This window comes from Ahaetulla prasina, chromosome 3, assembly GCF_028640845.1.
Source record: "Ahaetulla prasina isolate Xishuangbanna chromosome 3, ASM2864084v1, whole genome shotgun sequence".
Lineage (NCBI taxonomy): Eukaryota > Metazoa > Chordata > Lepidosauria > Squamata > Colubridae > Ahaetulla > Ahaetulla prasina.
In genome coordinates, this window is record NC_080541.1 from 117,467,798 (window position 1) to 117,488,180 (window position 20,383).

A 20,383-nucleotide genomic window follows, 5' to 3' on the forward strand; every position below is an offset into this window, starting at 1 on the left:
CTTGCGCCTGCGAGGTGCCCCCGCCTCGTGGGAACGGCCTGTTACCTTACCGAAGGCCGGCCTCAATGACGGGTCTTGGGACCCACAGAGGTGGCATGCGAAGAAGAAGAGCCTTTGGGTTTTTTTAGATAGGGCATTTTTAAGGGGTGGGAGGGTAAGGGCGGGTGTTGGGGGAAACCCGTCGGGAGGGGGTCCAGTTCCTGCGTGTGTTCACGGCGGTAAGTTAATAGGTTCGAAGGTCACGGGGGGGTTTGTGTTCCGCCTGTTGAGGGTGGTTTTATTTGTACGGTAAGTGGGAGGGGCAGATATGGCGGAAGTGGGGGCTCATATCGTTCTATGGGGGCACGCACTCGATGTTTGCAGGCGGTCGTGCGCCCCGAGCCCTCAGACTTCCCCCGTTCCCCGGATGGTCAAGACCCTCAGGGCCCGGGCCTTCAGCTGATGTTATGCAACGCACGGTCCGTGGCCAATAAGGCCCCCCTAATTTATAATCTTATCCAGGGGGGTGCTGCGGACCTTATGGGCGTTACGGAGACCTGGTTGGGCGCAGAAGGGGGCGTGCCCCTTGTCCAAATGTGCCCGCCGGGTTTCCGAGCATTCCATCAGCCGAGGGCCCAGGGTAGGGGTGGAGGGGTGGCGGTTGTGATTAGAGAGAGTCTGGAGCCGAGGGAGACCACTGTACCTCAGATTGCCGGGTGTGAATCCCTCTTTGTGAGGTGGGGTCATAGATGTCAGATGGGCTTGTTTGTCACGTACCTGGCTCCTTGCGGCGTGGCGGCAGCCCTGCCCGAGCTCCTGGAGGTGCTTGCTGGAGTGGCGGTGGAGACCCCCAGACTTATTGTCATGGGGGACTTTAACTTGCCTTCGACCGGCTTGTCAATTTCAGCTGCTCGGGAGTTCACGGCTTCCATGACGGCCTTGGACCTGACTCAAGTAGTTGATGGCCCTACCCACAGTGGGGGTGGCACCCTGGATTTGATTTTCACCTCTGGTCAGTGGTTGAAGGATCTGGACTTGAGGGATTTAGTCATTGAGCCTTTGTCATGGTCAGATCACTTCCTCCTTCGCCTAGACTTTCTGACCGCCACTCAACACCGCAGGGAGACGGAACCAATACGTTGGTTCCGTCCCAGGCGCCTGATGGACCCGGAGAGGTTCCAGACGGAGCTTGGGCCATTTCCTGAGGGTCTGGCTCACGGCTCGGCCGAAGAACTTGTCGCGGCTTGGGAACGAGCCGCGGCGGGGGCCTTGGATCGTGTCGTGCCTTTGCAGCCTCTGACCCGGCGTAGGTCTCAACCAGCTCCCTGGTATTCAGAGGAGCTGAGGGAGATGAAACGCCGGAGAAGACGCCTAGAGAGTTCCTGGAGGTCCAGTCGTTCGGAGGCTGATCGGACACTAGTTAGGCCCTATACTAGGACCTACCTAGTGGCAATGGGGGAAGCGAGACGTTGCTACGTCTCCTCCCTCATTGCGTCGGCAGATAACCGCCCGGCCGCCCTGTTTCGGGTAACTCGCTCTCTTCTTCAACAGGGAGAGCGGGATGACCCGTTGCAGGGATGTGCTGAGGAGTTTAGTGGTTATCTATACGACAAAATCATTGAGCTTCGGGACGGTCTGGACCAAAATTGGGTAGATCCGGGTGGGATGTCTGAGAGCCATCTTGTTGAGGTTGTTTGGGATGAGTTTGACCCTGTGGCTCTCGAGGACATGGACAGGTTACTGGGTAGGCTGAATGCCACCACATGTTTACTGGACCCGTGTCCCTCCTGGTTGGTGCTGGCCGCACAGGATGTGACACGAGGCTGGCTCCAGGGGCTTACAAATGCTTCTTTGTTGGAGGGGGTCTTTCCGGCCGCCTTGAAAGAGGCGATGGTGAGGCCTCTCCTCAAGAAGCCTTCCCTGGACCCAGCTGTGTTAGGTAATTATCGTCCGGTCTCCAACCTTCACTTTGCGGCGAAGGTTGTAGAGAGTGTGGTGGCATATCAGCTCCCTCGGTACCTGGAGGAAACCGTCTATCTAGACCCATTCCAGTCCGGTTTCCAGCCCGGTTACAGCACCGAGACGGCTTTGGTCGCGTTGGTGGATGATCTCTGGAGGGCCAGGGATAGGGGTTATTCCTCTGCCTTGGTCCTATTAGACCTCTCAGCGGCTTTTGATACCATCGACCATGGTATCCTGCTGCACCGGTTGGAGGGATTGGGAGTGGGAGGCACTGTTTATCAGTGGTTCTCCTCCTATCTCTCCGATCGGTCGCAGACGGTGTTGACGGGGGGGCAGAGGTCGGCCCCGAGACGCCTCACTTGTGGGGTGCCTCAGGGGTCGATTCTCTCGCCCCTCTTGTTCAACATCTATATGAAGCCGCTGGGTGAGATCATCAGTGGTTTCGGTGTGAGGTACCAGCTGTACGCTGACGACACTCAGCTGTACTTTTCCACACCGGACCACCCCAACGAAGCTATCGAGGTGTTGTCCCGGTGTCTGGAAGCCGTACGGGTCTGGATGGGGAGAAACAGGCTCAAGCTCAATCCCTCCAAGACGGAGTGGCTGTGGATGCCGGCATCTCGGTACAGTCAGCTGCAGCCTCGGCTGACTGTTGGGGGCGAGTCATTGGCCCCAATGGAGAGGGTACGCAACTTGGGCGTTCTCCTGGATGGACGGCTGTCTTTTGAAGACCACTTGACGGCCGTCTCCAGGAGAGCCTTTCACCAGGTCCGCCTGGTCTGCCAGTTGCGTCCCTTTCTGGACCGGGATGCCTTATGCACGGTCACTCATGCTCTCGTGACATCTCGCCTGGACTACTGCAATGCTCTCTACATGGGGCTCCCCTTGAGGAGCACCCGGAGACTCCAGGTAGTTCAGAATGCAGCTGCGCGGGTGATAGAGGGAGCCCCTCGTGGCTCCCATGTAACACCCCTCCTGCGCAGACTGCACTGGCTACCTGTGGTTTTCCGGGTGCGCTTCAAGGTTTTGGTAATGATCTTCAAAGCACTCCATGGCATAGGTCCGGGTTACTTACGGGACCGTCTACTGCCACCGAATGCCTCCCACCGGCCCGTGCGCTCTCACAGGGAGGGACTCCTCAGGGTGCCGTCGGCCAGGCAGTGCCGACTGGCGACGCCCAGGGGAAGGGCCTTTTCTGTGGGGGCTCCCACCCTCTGGAACGAGCTTCCCCCAGGACTTCGTCAACTTCCTGACCTTCGGACCTTCCGCCGCGAGCTTAAAACACATTTATTTATTTGCGCAGGACTGGACTAGATTTTTTAAAACAATTTTAAAATTTTAAATGTCTAAATTTTAGATTTGGTTTTAAATTTGGTTTTATTGTTTATATATCTATTTTAAATCTTGGCCTATATAATAAGTTTTTTAGATGAATGTTTTACTTTGTATATTTATGTGTTTTTATATGGCTGTACACCGCCCTGAGTCCCTAGGGAGATAGGGCGGTATAAAAGTACGAATAAATAAATAAAAATAAATAAATAAATAAATAAATAAAAACAAAAGGCAAAATGATATGATGCTGGAAGATGAGCCCTCAGGTCAGAAGGTGTCCAATATGCTACTGGGGAAGAGCAGAGGGATAGTACTAGTAGGGCCAGAAAGAGTGAAGCAACTAGGCCAAAGCCGAAAGGACGCTCAGCTGTGGATATCAAAAAATGATGTTCTTATCATGGGGGATTGGAATGCTAAAGTAGGAAGCCAAAAAATAACCTGAATAATAGGCAAGTTTGGCCTTGGAGTACAAAATGAAGCAGGGCACAGGCTGATAGAATTCTGTCAAGATAATACGATGGTCATAGCAAACACTCTTTTCCAACAACCTAAGAGACGACTCTACACATGGACATCACCAGACGGTCAACACAGAAATCAAATTGACTATGTGCTCTGCAGCCAAAGATGGAGAACCTCTATACAGTCAGTAAAAACAAGACCAGGAGCTGACTGTGCCTCAGATAATGAGCTTCTTCTTGCAAAATTTAGGCTTAAACTAAAGAAAGTAGGGAAAGCCACTCAGGTATGAACTAAATCATATCCCTGATGAATATACAGTAGAGGTGACAAATAGATTTAAAGAATTAGATCTGATAGACAGAGTGCCTGATGAACTATGGACGGAGGTTCGCAACATTGTACAAGAGGTAGCAACTAAAACCATTCCAAAGAAAAAGAGATGCAAGAAAGCAAAATGGCTGTCTGAGGAAGCTCTGCAAATAGCTGAGGAAAGAAGGGAAGTGAAAGGCAAGGAGAAAGAGAAAGATATACCCAGTTGAATGCAGAATTCCAGAGAATAGCTAGAAGAGATAAGAATGCATTCTTAAATGAACAGTGCAAAGAAATAGAAGAAAACAATAGAATAGGGAGGACCAGAAATCTATTCAAGAAAATTGGAGATATGAAGGGAACGTTTCATGCAAAGATGGGCATGATAAAGGACCAAAATGGCAGGGACCTAACAGAGGCAGAAGAGATTAAGAAGAGGTGGCAAAATTATACAGAAGAACTACATAAGAATGAGCTTAATGTCCCTGATAACCATGATGGGGTAGTCATTGACCTCGAGCCAGACATCCTAGAATATGAAGTCAAATGGGCCATAGGAAATCAGAGCAACAACAAAGCTAGTGGAGGAGACAGTATTACAGCTGAGCTATTCAAAATCTTAAAACACAATGCAGTAAAAGTGCTACACTCAATTTGCCACTAAATTTGGAAAACTCAGCAGTGGCCACAGGATTGGAAAAGGTCAGTTTACATTCCAATTCCAAAGAAAGGCAATGCCAAAGAATGTTCAAACTATCGCATCATTGCACTCATTTCACATGCTAGTAAAGTTATGCTCAAAATCCTACAAGCTAGGCTCCAGCAGTATGTGGATCAAGAACTACCAGAAGTACAGATAGGATTTTGAAGAGGCAGAGGAACTAGAGATCAAATTGCCAACATATACTGGATCATGGAGAAAGCTAGGGAGTTCCAGAAAAACATCTGCTTCATTGACTATGCTAAAGCCTTTTATTGTGTGGATCACAACAAATTGTGGCAAGTTCTTAAAGAGATGGGAGTACCAGACCATCTTATTTGTCTCTTGAGAAACCTATATGCGGGTCAAGAAGCAACAGGGAGAACTGGACATGGAACCACTGATTGGTTCAAAATTGGGAAAGGAGTCCGGCAAGGCTGTATACTGTCGCCCTGCCTATTTAACTTATATGCAGAGCACATCATGAGAAGGCGGGGCTAGAAGAATCAAAAGTTGGAATTAAGCTTGCCCGGAGAAATATCAACAACCTCAGATATGCAGATGATACCACTCTAATGGCAGAAAGTGAAGAGGAACTAAAGAGCCTCTTGATGCAGGTGAAGAAGGAGAGTGCAAAAGTTGGCTTGAAACTCAACATTAAGAAAACTTAGATCATGGCATCTGGCCCTCTTAATTCCTGGCAAATAGATGGGGAAGAAATGGAGATAATGACAGATTTTATTTTCCTGGGCTCCAAGATTGCTGCAGATGGGGACTGCAGCCAAGAAATTAAAAGGCGCTTGCTCCTGGGGAGGAAAACTATGGCAAATCTAGATAGCTTACTAAAATGCAGAGACATCACCCTGCCAACAAAAGCGTTTATAGTCAAGGCTATGGTTTTCCCAGTTGCAATGTATGGATGTGAAAGTTGGACCATAAGAAAGGCTGAGCACCAAAACATTGAGGCCTTTGAACTGTGGTGCTGGAGAAGACTCCTGGGAGTCCCTTGAACTGCAAGGCAAATAAACTGGTCAGTCCTTGAGGAGATCAACCCTAACTGCTCTTTAGAAGGCCAGATCCTGAAGATGAAAGTGAAATGCTTTGGCCACCTAATGAGAAGGAAGGACTCACTGGAGAAGAGCCTAATGCTGGGAAAGATTGAGGGCAAAAAAAGAATGGGACAACGGAGAACAAGGTGGCTGGATGGAGTCACTGATGCAGTTGGCATGAACTTAAATGGACCCCAGAGGATGGTAGAGGACAGGAAAGCCTGAAGGAACGTTGTCCATGGGGTCGTGATGGGTCGGACATGACTTTGCAACTAACAGCAACAACAACAAGAATAACAACAAGAACAACAACAACAACGTCATGTGGAGGGGACAGCTTGATAAAAAGTCATTCATGATCTTCAACCACAATGGAGAGTGTCAAGGTGCTTGTAGGGGGCCTGAGCATGATTTAATTTATTTTAAGGAAGTGCTAATCATCCTAAAAGCATTGGAAGAATTGGAAGTTTAGGAAGGACAAGGGCTGGGAGGTATTCAGATGGTTGGCAGCCATCTAAAAAAGTGATAGGAAACTATTGATTGAATTAATTATCCTTTCCCTCTTATTTCCAAATATATTGGATTATTTATTTTTCAAAGTATTATTACTATACAATACATAGAAAGGAATAAACTGGTCCTAACACATCTGCTTTTGGAAAACAGGAGATGGAAAAGAAAAGAGTGGCAATTATTGGAGCTGGTTCCAGCGGACTCTGTAACATCAAATGCTGCTTGGAAGAAGGTCTGGAGCCTGTGTGCTTTGAAAGTAGTGATGATATTGGGGGACTCTGGAGGTTCAAGGTAAGTGCAAATGCTCCATAACCTTGAAGCTTTACTTCCAAGGGATTGCTGTCAATTCTCTCAACCTTCAACACATTTTCATGTAGCCACTTGGTCTACATTTATCATTGTTAGAAATAGAAATAATATATTTTTGCCTCAAAAAGCATCCTGAAGATCATAGAAGTATGTATAAGTCAGAAGGAAGAGAAGGAAAAGATGCAGCATAGATTTTGTGCAGCTAATTTTGTAAAAAGTTACAGCTTTCCATGAAAACTATTATGGAGTACAGCTTACAGAATAGACAGATGATTTCTGAGCATAAAAGGGCTGGATACACAGGGCATTGTGAATTTAGGCATAGAGCTGGATATGTGCCTCTTTCTGTGCTCATATATTTATATTGAAACCTAATTTTTTATTTGTGGAACCTAAACCCTTAGAATCATTTCAGACACAGAAAATGAGCAATAAAGTCTTAACTGAATTTCCAGAGACTGGAGAAACAGGAATGCATTTCAAATAATATATATAATAAAAACAAATAAAAACTAAAATTTTATTTGTTGCAGGAGAATCCTGAGGATGACCGGGCTAGTATTTACAAATCTGTGATCATCAACACCTCCAAAGAGATGATGTGCTTCAGTGACTTTCCCATCCCAGATGATTTTCCCAACTACATGCACAACTCAAAGATAATGGACTATTTCCGGATGTATGCCAAACACTTTGACCTTCTGAAATATATTCATTTCAAGGTAAGACAAATATGACCCTTTTTTCTGGAGCATCGGAGAGGCACACATGTTCTTTCAATTTCAAAATGGGGGGAAATCTAGGATCTAGGTGAGTACTAGTCACTTTGGTGTTGATACTGGGCAAGACTCTGGAAGAAATTATTTATGAGCCTTTTTAAAGAAATGCATTACTGGGCAGGAGAGTAAACCATGCCAAACAGTATCTACTTTTCTGATAGCTACTACAAAGTACAAGTGTATTAACAAAGCATTGTGTCTTGATTAAAGAAATCATTTGGCTGTTTATTTTACTTTGGCGAGACTCCACAAGTATGTTTCTTGGGCATTGCATTGAAGGAAGGACATTGACAACTGAAGCAAAGTTGATAACCGTCCTGAAAGAAAAAAAAACCTATGGGGAATGATTGGAGGTGTTAGATATGTGTGACCTAGAGATGGTTGAGTAGACATGGTAGCTCTTTTCCAATATCTGAAAGATGTTATGTAGAAAACAGAATAGAATTGTTCAGAGCTGCATTAGAAAACAAGATACAATAAGTATACTGTAAATGGCAAAGAAGCAGATTTTAGTTGGACATCTGGAAAAATTTTCTAATAGCAACATGTGTTCAACAAAGAAATAGCCTTGGGAGCTGATGGACTTTTCTTTACTGGCGGTGTTTAAATGAGAGATGCTGTAGTATGGTCAGGAGTTGAACTAGATGGTCTCTAAGGACACTTTCTACTCTTATATTCTAGATTTGGTGAGTTTGCCTAATTTTCAGGTTAACTATACCCATTTCCTTTTGAGAGCAACAATCTATCCCTGATGACTAAAATTCCTGTATCTAGCAAGTTACACTAAAAGAGTTTAATGGACTGGTTATGTGAAACATACCTATGTTTTAGACTGTTATGCTTATCCTTATTCTATCAACATCTTAAATCAGATTACATCCTAGTACAGGTAATCTTTGATTTATAACCATTGATTTAGTGACTGTTCAAAGTTACAATGAAAAAGGTGATGTACAATCATCACAGCATCCTCATTATCAAAATCTAGGCAGTATCCCAAAGTCATCATTTGTGACCTTCCCAACTGGCTTCCAACAGGCCAAGTCAAGGGAGAAGCCAGATTCTCTTAACAACTGCATGATTCATTTAACAACCACGGCAAAAAGAATCATAAAATCAGGTATAACTCACTTAACAGCTGCCTTGCTAGCAATGGAAATTCTGATCCCAGGTGTGATCATAAGCTGAGAACTACCTCAACTAGCATGCTAGGTGAGAGCACAATTCAATGTTAAAATATGAATGGGATTTTAGTGTTTTAGGAACTGTTTAAAACTTTCCACTTGTATAGTTGCAGAAATATCATAAAATCTTTGAGTTGGAAATGAACATTGAAGTCATCTAGTCCAACCCATTGCTCTGTTCAGGATCCACTAGAAAAGTATATCTTAAATGTTTTGCTCTCCAAACTCCTTCCCATATTTAAAAAGTATTGAAGAACCCAAAATAACATTTTTTTGTATCGCTTATATTTATCATTTTACTGTATTAAAATGAGAAATAATGCATTTGTAGAATATTTATTGATTGAATAAATAAAGTCAGGAAGTTCTGCTTAATTTCTAGACTGAAACACTTCCATATAACTTTTTAATCCACTGATTCTTGTCCTACCTTGAGATTAGGCATAGTTTTGATTCTAAATGTCTTCAGATTTCTCTCCCAGCCATTGTAGGAAGTTAGAGTTGTCACATACTGCTGCTGAGTGCAAGCAACATATGTGGTTCTCTTTCATGTATAACCTGCTTGCTTGCTTAGCCAAGGTGAGTGGAAAATTCCAACCAAATTTGCATCTAAAGCACACCCACACCTTCATGTAAATCTCATGCAAGAGATCCAGAAATTTATTCCTATCTTTCTTAATATTTTGTTCATTTATTAAGGTATGTAAGATGAAACTGATACATGCAGAGACCTGTTTTTCAGGTGTGGTGAAAGAGTTTTGTGCTGTGTCATTTCCAAACTGCAGGATATGTTTCCATTAGAAATATGGCACTCCACACTCCTTGGATTTTAGGACAAAAATGTTAAGCTCCATCTTTCTAACCTTTTAACCTATTTATTTAGCAGACTCCCCTGAAAAAAAGAGCATTTGACTGTAAGGTTTAATTTAGGGTTGCCTTTTTATTGGAAAGTAATCCCCAGGCCCATCTCTAAATCCTATTATGTCTACAGCTTTCTAGAGGAAGAAAGATTTTCTGACCAAAGAAATAACTGTGTGTTGATTTACTCTTTTCCTGACTTTCTGCTTTCAGACTAAAGTCTGCAGTGTAACAAAATGCTCAGACTTCTCTACCAGCGGCCAATGGGATGTTACCACAGAGTCAGATGGGAAGCAGGAATCATCAGTTTTTGATGCAGTTTTGGTCTGCACTGGCCACCACACTAGTGCATATCTGCCCTTGGACTCCTTCCCAGGTATGATTTGAAATCATTAAGAGATTGTCATTCCTTTTTCAAATAGAGTTACATCAAATGGAACAAGATACCCTTATCTCCAGGGAGGTCCAAAAGCCCACAGACATTCCATCTTGCTAGGCTTGAGTCAGAACTGCTTTGCACATCTAGTCCCCAACAGCCTCCAGTCATTGGGATAGGACATCCACAGCATTACTTAAATAGCCTGGAGTAACAGAATTTACCAGAATAACAGAGTTGGAAGGGACCTTGTAGGTCATCTAGTCCAACCTCTTGCCCAAGCAGGAGACCCTACACCATTTCTGATAGATGGCTGTCCAGTCTCTTCTTGAAAGCTTCCAGTGATGAAGCTTCCACAACTTCTGAATGCAAGCTGTTCCATTGGTTGATTGCTCTCACTGTCAGAAAATTTATCCTTATTTCTAGGTTGAATCTATCCTTGATCAGTTTCCATCCTTTATTCTTTGTCTGGCCTTCAGGTGCTTTGGAAAATAGATTGACACCCCCACTCCTCTCTGTGACAGCTCCTCAAATATTGGAACACTGCTGTCATATCACCCCTGGTCCTTCTCTTCAGTAGACTAGCCATGCTCAGTTCTTATAACCGTTTTTCATATGTTTTAGCCTCCAGTCCTCTAATCATTTTTGTTGAGCTTCTCTGCATTTTTCTAGAGTCTCAACATCTTTTTATAGTATGGTGATGAAAACTGGATGCAGTATTCTAGGTGTGATCTTACTAAGGCTTTATAGAATAGAAGAATAGAATTTATTGGCCAAGTGTGATTGGACACACAAGGAATTTGTCTTGGTGCATATGCTCTCAGTGTACATAAAAGAAAAAGATACGTTCATAGAATAGATACGTTCATAGAATAGAATAGAATAGAATAGAATAGAATAGAATAGAATAGAATAGAATAGAATAGAATTTGCTATACTGTAATCCACCTGACTTTTAGTAAAAGTATACCTTTCACTGCAAATAGAGTCAAAGGTCTTTCTTTGCTAAGGGACAAAGTTGGGGCAGGCCTCTGACAAATGGTCCTTTGAGGAGAGGGTGCACCACTGTTTCTTTAAGAGCTGGCAGGACCACTACTACTCTTGAGAAATTAACTGCCCAGTGATGCTTTAGGTGTAGGTTAAAATGACAATTAGTTTGCCATTTCAACAGGTGAGCAATGGGGTTGAGTAAACTAGCATATTCCATGTGGGTAACTAACATAGATCAAAATCAGTTAGCTAACAAATATGTTTGTGTAGCACTTGCACCTGTGGTTTTTCCCACTTCATAAAATTAACAATGGTTGTTACATAAAATCATCTTCTATTATAGGACTTCATGCTTTTTTGTTCTTTTTCTTCTTCATTATACTGAATAGCATATTTGCTATTATGGATTTAAATGTTTGGATATGGATCTAAAGATTGACTAAGAGTGTGCTAGGTACATACTAAATTGGAAATTATCTGCAAAAATTTTTCAGAATTTTGAACTGGTTTTCACCCATGTGGCCAAAAGAAATTATAATGATCAACAATTAATTGAGTGAATAAATTAAACCTCCAATTTGATGTAATGTACTTCACACAAAATAATCAATTAAGTGATTTATAATATGCCATTAAATCCGTGTGGACTCTTAAGCAACCACATTGGTTGATTCCCCCACCCAATAAAAATCTTAACATAATTCTTCATTAGAAACCTCACTTCCTGCCTCCTGCACTAAGAGGTTACTTAGAACAATTTCTTGTGAGATAGTGGCCATATAAATTGAATAAATTAATAAATAAGTAACAAATCAATTCATTATCATACATGAAACAAATAGCTAACTCCATCTGAAGGCAGACTTTTTTGTTTTCCCCACTAGAGAAGAAAAAGTCACAATCATACTATAGATTTCTCTCATCAGAAAGCTTCTTCAATTAGAATTAAATTAAATCCTGCTCATCCCCAGTAAAACAGCAAAGACATCAGTGCCATGGAATTCCTAGCACAAGATGGATTGAAAGATATGAGAATGCACAAAAATGCTCAGAGGTTGTGTTTTACCTTTAAAAGGCATACACCCCCATGGATATGGGGGGGAACGAGGAATGGGGCAAGTTTTTCACTGATTGATTGGTGCTCCTAACCTAGTACAACCCTAATAGAAAAATGCTGTATAATTACAGTATAAAAACAGGCATACAACATCAACTTGAACAATTTTACTCTTGGCTTACAGGAATTACCACTTTCAAGGGTCACTACTTACACAGTCGTGATTACAAGAGTCCTGATGCATTTACAGGAAAAAGAGTCATTGTGATTGGTATTGGGAATTCAGGAGTGGATCTTGCAGTGGAGATAAGCCACACAGCACAACAGGTTGGAACTACTTGTCTTATTTTATATTAATGAAGGGCAAGGAATTAGGAAAGTATTCTGAAAATTGTGAATGTCCACTGACCTTGTGAAATCTCATACTTCAAATGTCTGATGATATCAAATCTTTTACATGCAAGAAGTCATTTTGAAAATATCCATAGGATATTGAGTAGAATGTGATAAAGGTGGTGGAACAGCTGTTTTGAAACAAAGGATTACTTGGATTGTCTATGGTACAGCTGTGACAAGCTCCCTCTTGCTCATCTCCAGAGAATTCCCCCCCCCAAAGCTTTTCCAAAGCTTTTGATCATGTACAGTATGTGTACATCTTAGAAAAGAAAGTGAAATGGAAGCAATCTGCCTCCTCCCAGGTTTCTTGACAACAGGGTTAAGTTACAGTTTATGAGAAAAGCTGTCCACTGACTTACCTGCTGTCTCTTGATGCTTTATTCCTACTTTCCCATCCTCCTTAGAATCTTACATTTGTGTTAATTTTGTAATATACCCAAAATTAATTTGTGTTAATTTTGTAATATATCCAACTTAATTGCAATGATCCATTGACTGGCAACTGTGAAACTATTGCCTATGACAAGATAAGTCTTTGATGCAGAAGTATGCTGCTGACTTTCAGCTCAGCATGTGGGCTGCAATGAAAGAGAATTAATTGGCCAGTTTAAAGAGGAACTATCAGACAGTGTACAAAAGATACAAAAATTCATCAACACATTCCAGGCATTAATCTAGGTTTGCTAATAGAGACTATTATTGCATGAGTCTATAAGCAAGAAAATGCCATTATTCTATTTCATTTCTTTCTCATTTTGGAGACTTAGTAGGTCAAACTGATGCCACTGAAAATTAGCACCAGACTGCCAACTACAGTGCCTGAGAAAAATTGCCCCAATATAAAGCCTATGATTGTACTGTGGAGAATCTCGTCACATCATGGATAAATGACCTACTAGGATCTTGCCTTCAAAGCATCAATAAAATATCATACTTGAAGGGATCACGACATTCAGAATCATGAATCATAGCACTGTAAGGGACCTTGGAGGTCTTTTAGTCCAACCCCCTGCATAAGGCAGGAGACCTTATTACATCCCAGAGAAATGGCTGTCCAATCTTTTCTGATAGATCTCCAGCAATGGAGCATCCACAACTCCAGGAATTAAGCTATTGCATTTATTAATTGTTCTTAGTTACTGTCAGGAAATTTCTCTCAGTAGCTTTGTATTAGATAAAATGTATATGTTGAAGAAACTACTATTGAAACTTTAATAATATTAATTTTTTTAAAAAAAATTAACCATGAAAGCTTCATTTGTATATGCTGGACGAGGAGAAGATTTAAGCCATAAAGGGACTGCCTTCTGTTGCTGAAAGTTTTGTACTTTGTTTATTCTTGCACCAGATTGCTGATACGTTTTTTACCATAGTATGTTCTTGACCAAGTTTTTGGATCTTTCCTTGGCATTTTTGATGGTGTTGTGTGTTTTCTGATGACAGACGGACTGAATTGTCTTCTCTTAGACTCCAGTAAGCTATAGCGCATACACATGCTCTTTGTTCTACTTCCCAATACCTCTGTTGTCATCTCTTCTGTCTGCCTAGGCTTGGCTTCTTGATGCCTTTACAAGCCTCACTGAAAATGCACCACTCCAACTGCTTGTACTTGCTTCCTCACTTTTGCATCTGTTACTAAACTTCTACCATGTTCCCTCCCTAGCATCTCCGCAAGCCTTGCCCACAATCACCAACATTCTACCTGCATCTTGTTAGCAACAGTGTTTATCCTCCCACACACACACTGAAGCCAGAACATGGAAGTTCTTCCCATTACCCTTAAAACAGCTCCTTTTTTTATTAATCAGGTTTTCTGCAAAACCTTGCCCAATCATCTTGTTTCTGATACACAATTCATGGCACAGTTGTGAAAAGCTCTATTTGATATGAAGCTGCTCTTGACATATTATCCATAATTGAATGATGAAATGAAGAGACAAAAGGGCCTGGGTCACAACACAGTGGAAGAAAAATTTGATGTGGACTTTTAGGGTACGTGATGTCAACTAGAATAGTTGATTCACTGGAAAATCTACCAAGACAATGTTAAGGGGAAAAGCAGGAACTGTCAGCCTCCACTCCAATCCTCACATCCTTTTGTACACTTTATATTCAGTAGTTAGATTGCAGTGGGGTTTTATGTGTAATGTACATAGCTCATGGATTCAGGTTAAGTAGAGAGGGCCCTTTAAGAGTGTCGTCTGACATGAGATCAAGAGGAGGGGAGATTGATGGTTTGAATTCAGCAGGAATGTTAGAGCGCGGGCTTTCAACGGACATTGCATTCCTGAGATGATTTACAGCCAGAAACCTGTGAAAGAAGATTACCATGGGGGGCTGAGAAGAGCTGAAATTGGACCAGACCTGGCTGACCTCTTGTGGGAGGAGGGACTAACGATGGGATATGGAATGTTAGCCATATTTTGTCTCAGATCCAACTTTATACTGCTGCAGTCCGGATGTATTTAGTAAAAGTATTTTTCTTTATTTGCAAGTGAAGTCAAGGTGTATTCTTTCCTAAATATAATCAGAGGCAGCCTGACATTAAGTTGGATCTCACAGCATGTCGACCAACCAGGATTTTAACCAAAATACCGAGGGGGCCGACAGAAAAACTTTGATGGGAAGCCAGCCAACTGCTGAACTGGGGGAGGTTTTTCTTCTGTCAGTTTTAACCCTGAACTGGAGGATTGCAGAGCCTGGTGGATGGAGCAATTACAGCTGGAAGAAAAAAGGTGGCAACCTGATCCTGAAGTGCTTCCTTCTGGAGTGACTAAAAGAAAAAAGGGGAGAACTAGACTTTCAGATTGGAAAGAAGAGCAGGAAATCAGAGACAAGCTCCAGTTGGACGAGGCATTGCGTCTTTACCGTGAGGTGAAAGTAAGGCAAGCAGCGCGCCAAAGGTATGAATCCCCTATTCGGTCCTCCAGGGGGGAGGGAGAAGAGGATGAAGAAATTACCAGGGGAGCAACTGGGGGAGTTTCCCAAGGCGTAGAAATTTTGGAACAACCAGAACCAGACATCCCCTTCCCAGAGGCAGATGAGTTGGAGGGAGGGCATACGTCACCTGCTGGCCAAGTGAGGCTGCGCAGAGGAAGGAAAAAGCCTAAAATCACCCACATATCTGGGAAATTCGATGGAAATGCCAAGGAGCTAGGACTGTTCCTGGCGTTAGTGAATAACCATATGATGGACTGGGGGGAAGATTATTGGTCCCAGGCAGCAAAAGTTAGAGCTGTGACCCAAAACCTAACAGGAAGAGCAGCTGCATAGTTTGTGTCATTATATAGCGGACACTCCCCCTTACTGCAAAACTACGAGCATTTTATGACTGCACTGAGGAGGAGGTTCGAGGACCCCTGGCAGAGCAGAAGGCCAAAGGCCGGATGAAAACCATCAGGCAAGGGAGGAGACCAGTGGCTGACTACAGCCAGGAGTTCAGTGATCTGGTTCCCATGATGAGAGGATGGTCAGAGGTGACCCTTGTGGACATTTACAAAGATGGCCTGAATGGAGATCTGTATGAATTGTGCCGGGCATAGGCCTCTCCAACCATGTTGTACAGCTGGTACACCCTGGCAGCAAAGATGGAAATCGAGCTAGCAAAGAATCGTAGCTGAAGAGAGCGCGCTGGAAGGCCAATCCCTGCCCATTTTCCTAGAGGCCCTCCAAAGGACGCCCTTACGTCGGAGAGTGGGAGGCTACGCTCGACTGCATGCTACAGATGTGGAAAAGAAGGCCACCGAACAGCTGACTGTCGGGTGAAGCTGGTGCCTAAGACGACCCCTAGTGGTGGAAAGGAACCGGTGCAACCAGCTGCTAAGGCGCGAAAGCCGGCAAAAGTGGGAGAAGGCATCGCCAAGAAGGCCACTGCCATAAGGGAGGAGTGTGGAACGCCGACCAAATCCGATGACAGCGAAACCATGTCAGAATCAGATGAAGATCTTCTGGTGAGTTGGACACGGGGTCCTTTGAACATCCCGGTCAAACTGCATGTCCCTTCTTCAGGTAATAAGGGGGAAATGCTAGCGCTTTGGGTGTACTAGGTGCATCATCAGACCCGAGGTAGTAGAGAAAATGGAACTAAAACTGAGAACTCTATGTAGGCCCATAGCCTTTGCCCAGTTGGGAGGGGGAGGGCCCGCCCATTTTGTAACAGAACCCATAGAAATGATGATGGGAGACCATCGTGAGGTCCTAAACTTCATAGTAGCCCCGGGGATGGACCAACCTCTGTTGCTAGGCTTGTCATGGCTGCGGAAGTGGAACCCCCATATTAACTGGAAGATGGGAGTCTTAAGTTTTTGCTCTAAGACGTTAAGAGGGGAGAAAAGAGACACCAAGGAGGAATCTACTGTGGCCGTGCCCCATGATGTGATGGGGGCAATGACGGAACGGATAGAAGGGGAGGAGAGGATACCTAAGGAATACTGGGACTTGCGAGAAGTCTTTAGCGAGAAAGCATCAGATGTTCTACCTCCCCATAGGCCTACCTACTGCGCAATAGACATACTTCCAGGGGTAAAGCTTCCAAAACCAAAAGCTTATCCCATGACCCAAAAAGAATTGGGGGAGCTAAGTAAATTTATAGACAAAAACTTAGAGCGGGGTTTATCCAACCGGCTAGGCCTTGTGTGGCCGCACCAGTGATGTTCTGAGAAAAGAAAGATGGCTCCTTTCATCTTATAATTGACTATAGAAACCTAAACGCAATATGCGCCGAAAACGTATACCCCATGCCGCTCATGAAAGACACTTTAGCACATGGTGTTCACCAAATTAGACCTACGAGAGGCTTACTACAGAGTTCGTATAAAGGAGAGGGATGAATGGAAAACCACTTTCAACTGCCCCCTGGGATGCTTTCAGTTTCGAGTACTGCCGTTTGGATTGCAGGGGGCGCCCGCAGTTTTCATGCAACTAATATATGAAATACTCCATCAACACTTGTTTAAAGGGGTTCCTGTTTACCTTGACAATATACTTATCTATACAGAAACAATGGAAGAACATATTAAACTAGTAAGAGCAGTTCTAAAAAAGTTATTATCCGCAGAACTTTATTGCAAGCTATCCAAATGTGATTTCCATCAAACAAAAATAGACTACTTAGGGTACCGCATATCAGCGGATGGATTGGAAATGGACCCAGAGAAAGTGAAAGCTGTCTTGGAATGCCCCCCCCCCATGCACACGCAAACAGCTGCAAAGTTTCTTGGGATTTGCGAACTTTTATCGTCAATTCATCCCCTCCTTTGCTCAAATTGCTTTGCCAATCACCAACCTCTTAAAAACTAAAGGAAATACAAAGCCCAAACCATCATTACCTCTCGAATGGTCAATGGAATGTCAAGCAGCATTTGAAAAGTTGAAACGACTGTTTGCTGCTGAACCTATTTTGAAACACCCCAATGTTCCTTTTGTTGTACAAGCAGATGCTAGTGATGTAGCGATTGGAGCCATTTTGCTCCAGAACAATGCCGATGGTAAACTACAACCTTGTGCTTTCACTTCTTGAAAATTGACTGAAACTGAAAGAAGGTGGGCTACTTGGGAGAAAGAAGCATTTGCAGTTCATTGGGCTCTTCGCACTTGGAGACAATTCTTAGAAGGTTCTAACCATCCTTTTGAAGTTTGGACTGATCACAAAAATCTGGAAGCACTAAAAACTCCTAGAAAACTTTCGCCTAAACAAGCCCACTGGGCTCAATATTTTAACCGTTTTAATTTCACTTTACATTACATTCCCGGAGGAAAGAACTTTTTGGCAGATGCTCTTTCACGTCTGCCCCAATACAATGGTACACTCCGAGGTGGTACGCCCAATACTTCCCATTCAGCAATTAGCAGCTCCGGCTATAACCCGAAGCCATACCAAAACCGAGACTTCACTACCAGATGAATTAACTAAGTTATTTAAGGAAGCTTTGAACTCAGATGATTGGTTCTTGGCTCATTCGCACAAATGCACGCTCCGTGATGGACTAGCTTGGATTGGAGCAAAACTATATGTTCCTCTATCACTCAGAGGAACCATCCTACAACGACGCCATGATGCTAAAATGGCAGGACATTTTGGGTTTGTGAAAACCTTGCACCTTCTTAAAAGACAATTTTGGTGGCCAAGTCTTAAAAAGGACATTCAATCGTATATAGCAAGTTGCCCTGTTTGCGCATCATCTAAAAGGCCTCCAGGAAAACCTCCTGGATTACTTCAAACAGTAGCCCGGCCAGGAGCTCCATGGAAAGAAATATCCATGGATTTCATAGTGGAACTACCCGAAAGTGCAGGCAATACTGTAATCTGGGTAGTCACAGACCTGTTCTCCAAACAAATCCATTTTATTCCATGTTCCAAAATACCTTCTTCAAAGACTTTGGCAAAGTTGTTTTTGCAACACATTTATAGACTCCACGGGGTTCCTGAACGCATCATCTCAGATCGAGGCATTCAATTCACTTCTCAGTTTTGGAAAGAGTTTTTGCGACTGATTGGCTCCGCCCAAGGATTAAGCTCCTCCCATCATCCCCAGACTAATGGAAGTTGTGAATGCTCGAACTCAGTACTAGAACAATATTTACGTTGTTACATTAACTATCAACAAGACAATTGGGCGGACCTACTACCTTTTGCAGAAGTAGCCTACAATAACTCAATTCATAGTAGCACAGGATTTACTCCTTTTAAAGTAGCTTCAGGCCAAGACTTTGTTCCCATCTCGGAACTTCCAAAGGAAAAACCCACGGTTTCATCGTTGTCAGAATGGATAGATCAAATACAAAGCACATGGAAAATGACTCGAAAGGCGATTGATGATGCCCACCGTGCACATAAAAAACAAGCGGATAAAAAAAGATCCCCTGAGAACAAGTACCAAGTTGGAGGTAGAGTTTATCTCTCCACCAAATATTTACAAACCACTCAAAAATCTAAAAAACTAGGACCTAAGTATGTGGGACCTTTCCCCATAATGAAAATCATCAACCTCGTGACTGAACAGCTAGAATAACCAAAAACACTTAGAAGAATTCACCCCGTTTTCCATGTGAGCTTACTGAAACCAGAACACATGTCTACTTTCCGTGCTAACCATACACCCCCTCCTATACCAATTCTCATAGAGGCGAACAACATTTTGAAGTAAAAGAAATCTTAGATTCAAGAAAACATAGAAATAAAATTCAATATCTTATTGCTTGGAAGCACTTCCTTTTGTCCCAAGCTGAATGGGTGAACAAGGAAGATGTTCGTGCTTCAGAAAAGATAGCACAATTCTATAAAAAATATCCTGACAAACCCTAACTTTTCTCTTTTCTTTTCTAGGTCTAACGTCCTTGTTGCAGGAGGGCCGAATGTCAGCCTCTACTCCAATCCTCACATCCTTTTGTACACTTTATATTCAGTAGTTAGATTGCAGTGGGGTTTTATGTGTAATGTACATAGCTCATGGATTCAGGTTAAGTAGAGAGGGCCCCTTAAGAGTGTCGTCTGACATGAGATCAAGGGGAGGGGAGATTGATGGTTTGAATTCAGCAGGAATGTTAAAGCGCGGGCTTTCAACGGACATTGCATTCCTGAGATGATTTACAGCCAGAGACCTGCGGAAGAAGATTACCACGGGGGGCCGAGAAGGAGCTGGCATTGGACCAGACCTGGCTGACCTCTTGTGGGAGAAGGGACTAACGATGGGATATGGAATGTTAGCCATATTTTGTCTCAGATCCAACTTTATACTGCTGCAGTCCGGGTGTATTTAGTAAAAGTACTTTTCTTTATTTGCAAATGAAGTCAAGGTGTATTCTTTCCTAAATATAATCAGAGGCAGCCTGACAGGAACTATAAATGCACATGTTTTCTTCAGCGTGGAATGTGTAGCTTGAAGTGTTGGACGATTGAGGAGGGAGGAGACAGGTCATTTGTGACAATAGCTCTTTATTTTATGGTGTGAACCCAGCAAAGAACTCTAGGAGAAGCTCTCCTTATATACTTTTGTGGCTGAGGCACCAGCCAATCATTAACGAGTATTTTCCCTCCAAAAGTCAGATACATTACACCCCTCCCTTCCCAGAAGACACTTTGGTCAGAAATTTACAACTATTTACATATGTAGTCACGCAGGTAGCT

General features: G+C 43.2%; 1 protein-coding gene across 1 annotated transcript in view; it reads left to right on the forward strand.

Annotated features, from left to right (window-relative positions):
- LOC131196009 (flavin-containing monooxygenase 5-like) overlaps positions 1-20,383 on the forward strand; it is a 75,239-nt gene that overhangs the window by 30,797 nt on the left and 24,059 nt on the right. The window contains exons 3-6 of the mRNA XM_058178378.1: positions 6,463-6,600; positions 7,152-7,340; positions 9,653-9,815; positions 12,047-12,189. Coding sequence (XP_058034361.1) covers positions 6,463-6,600; positions 7,152-7,340; positions 9,653-9,815; positions 12,047-12,189 — 633 coding nt within the window. The remainder of the gene's footprint in view (positions 1-6,462; positions 6,601-7,151; positions 7,341-9,652; positions 9,816-12,046; positions 12,190-20,383) is intronic.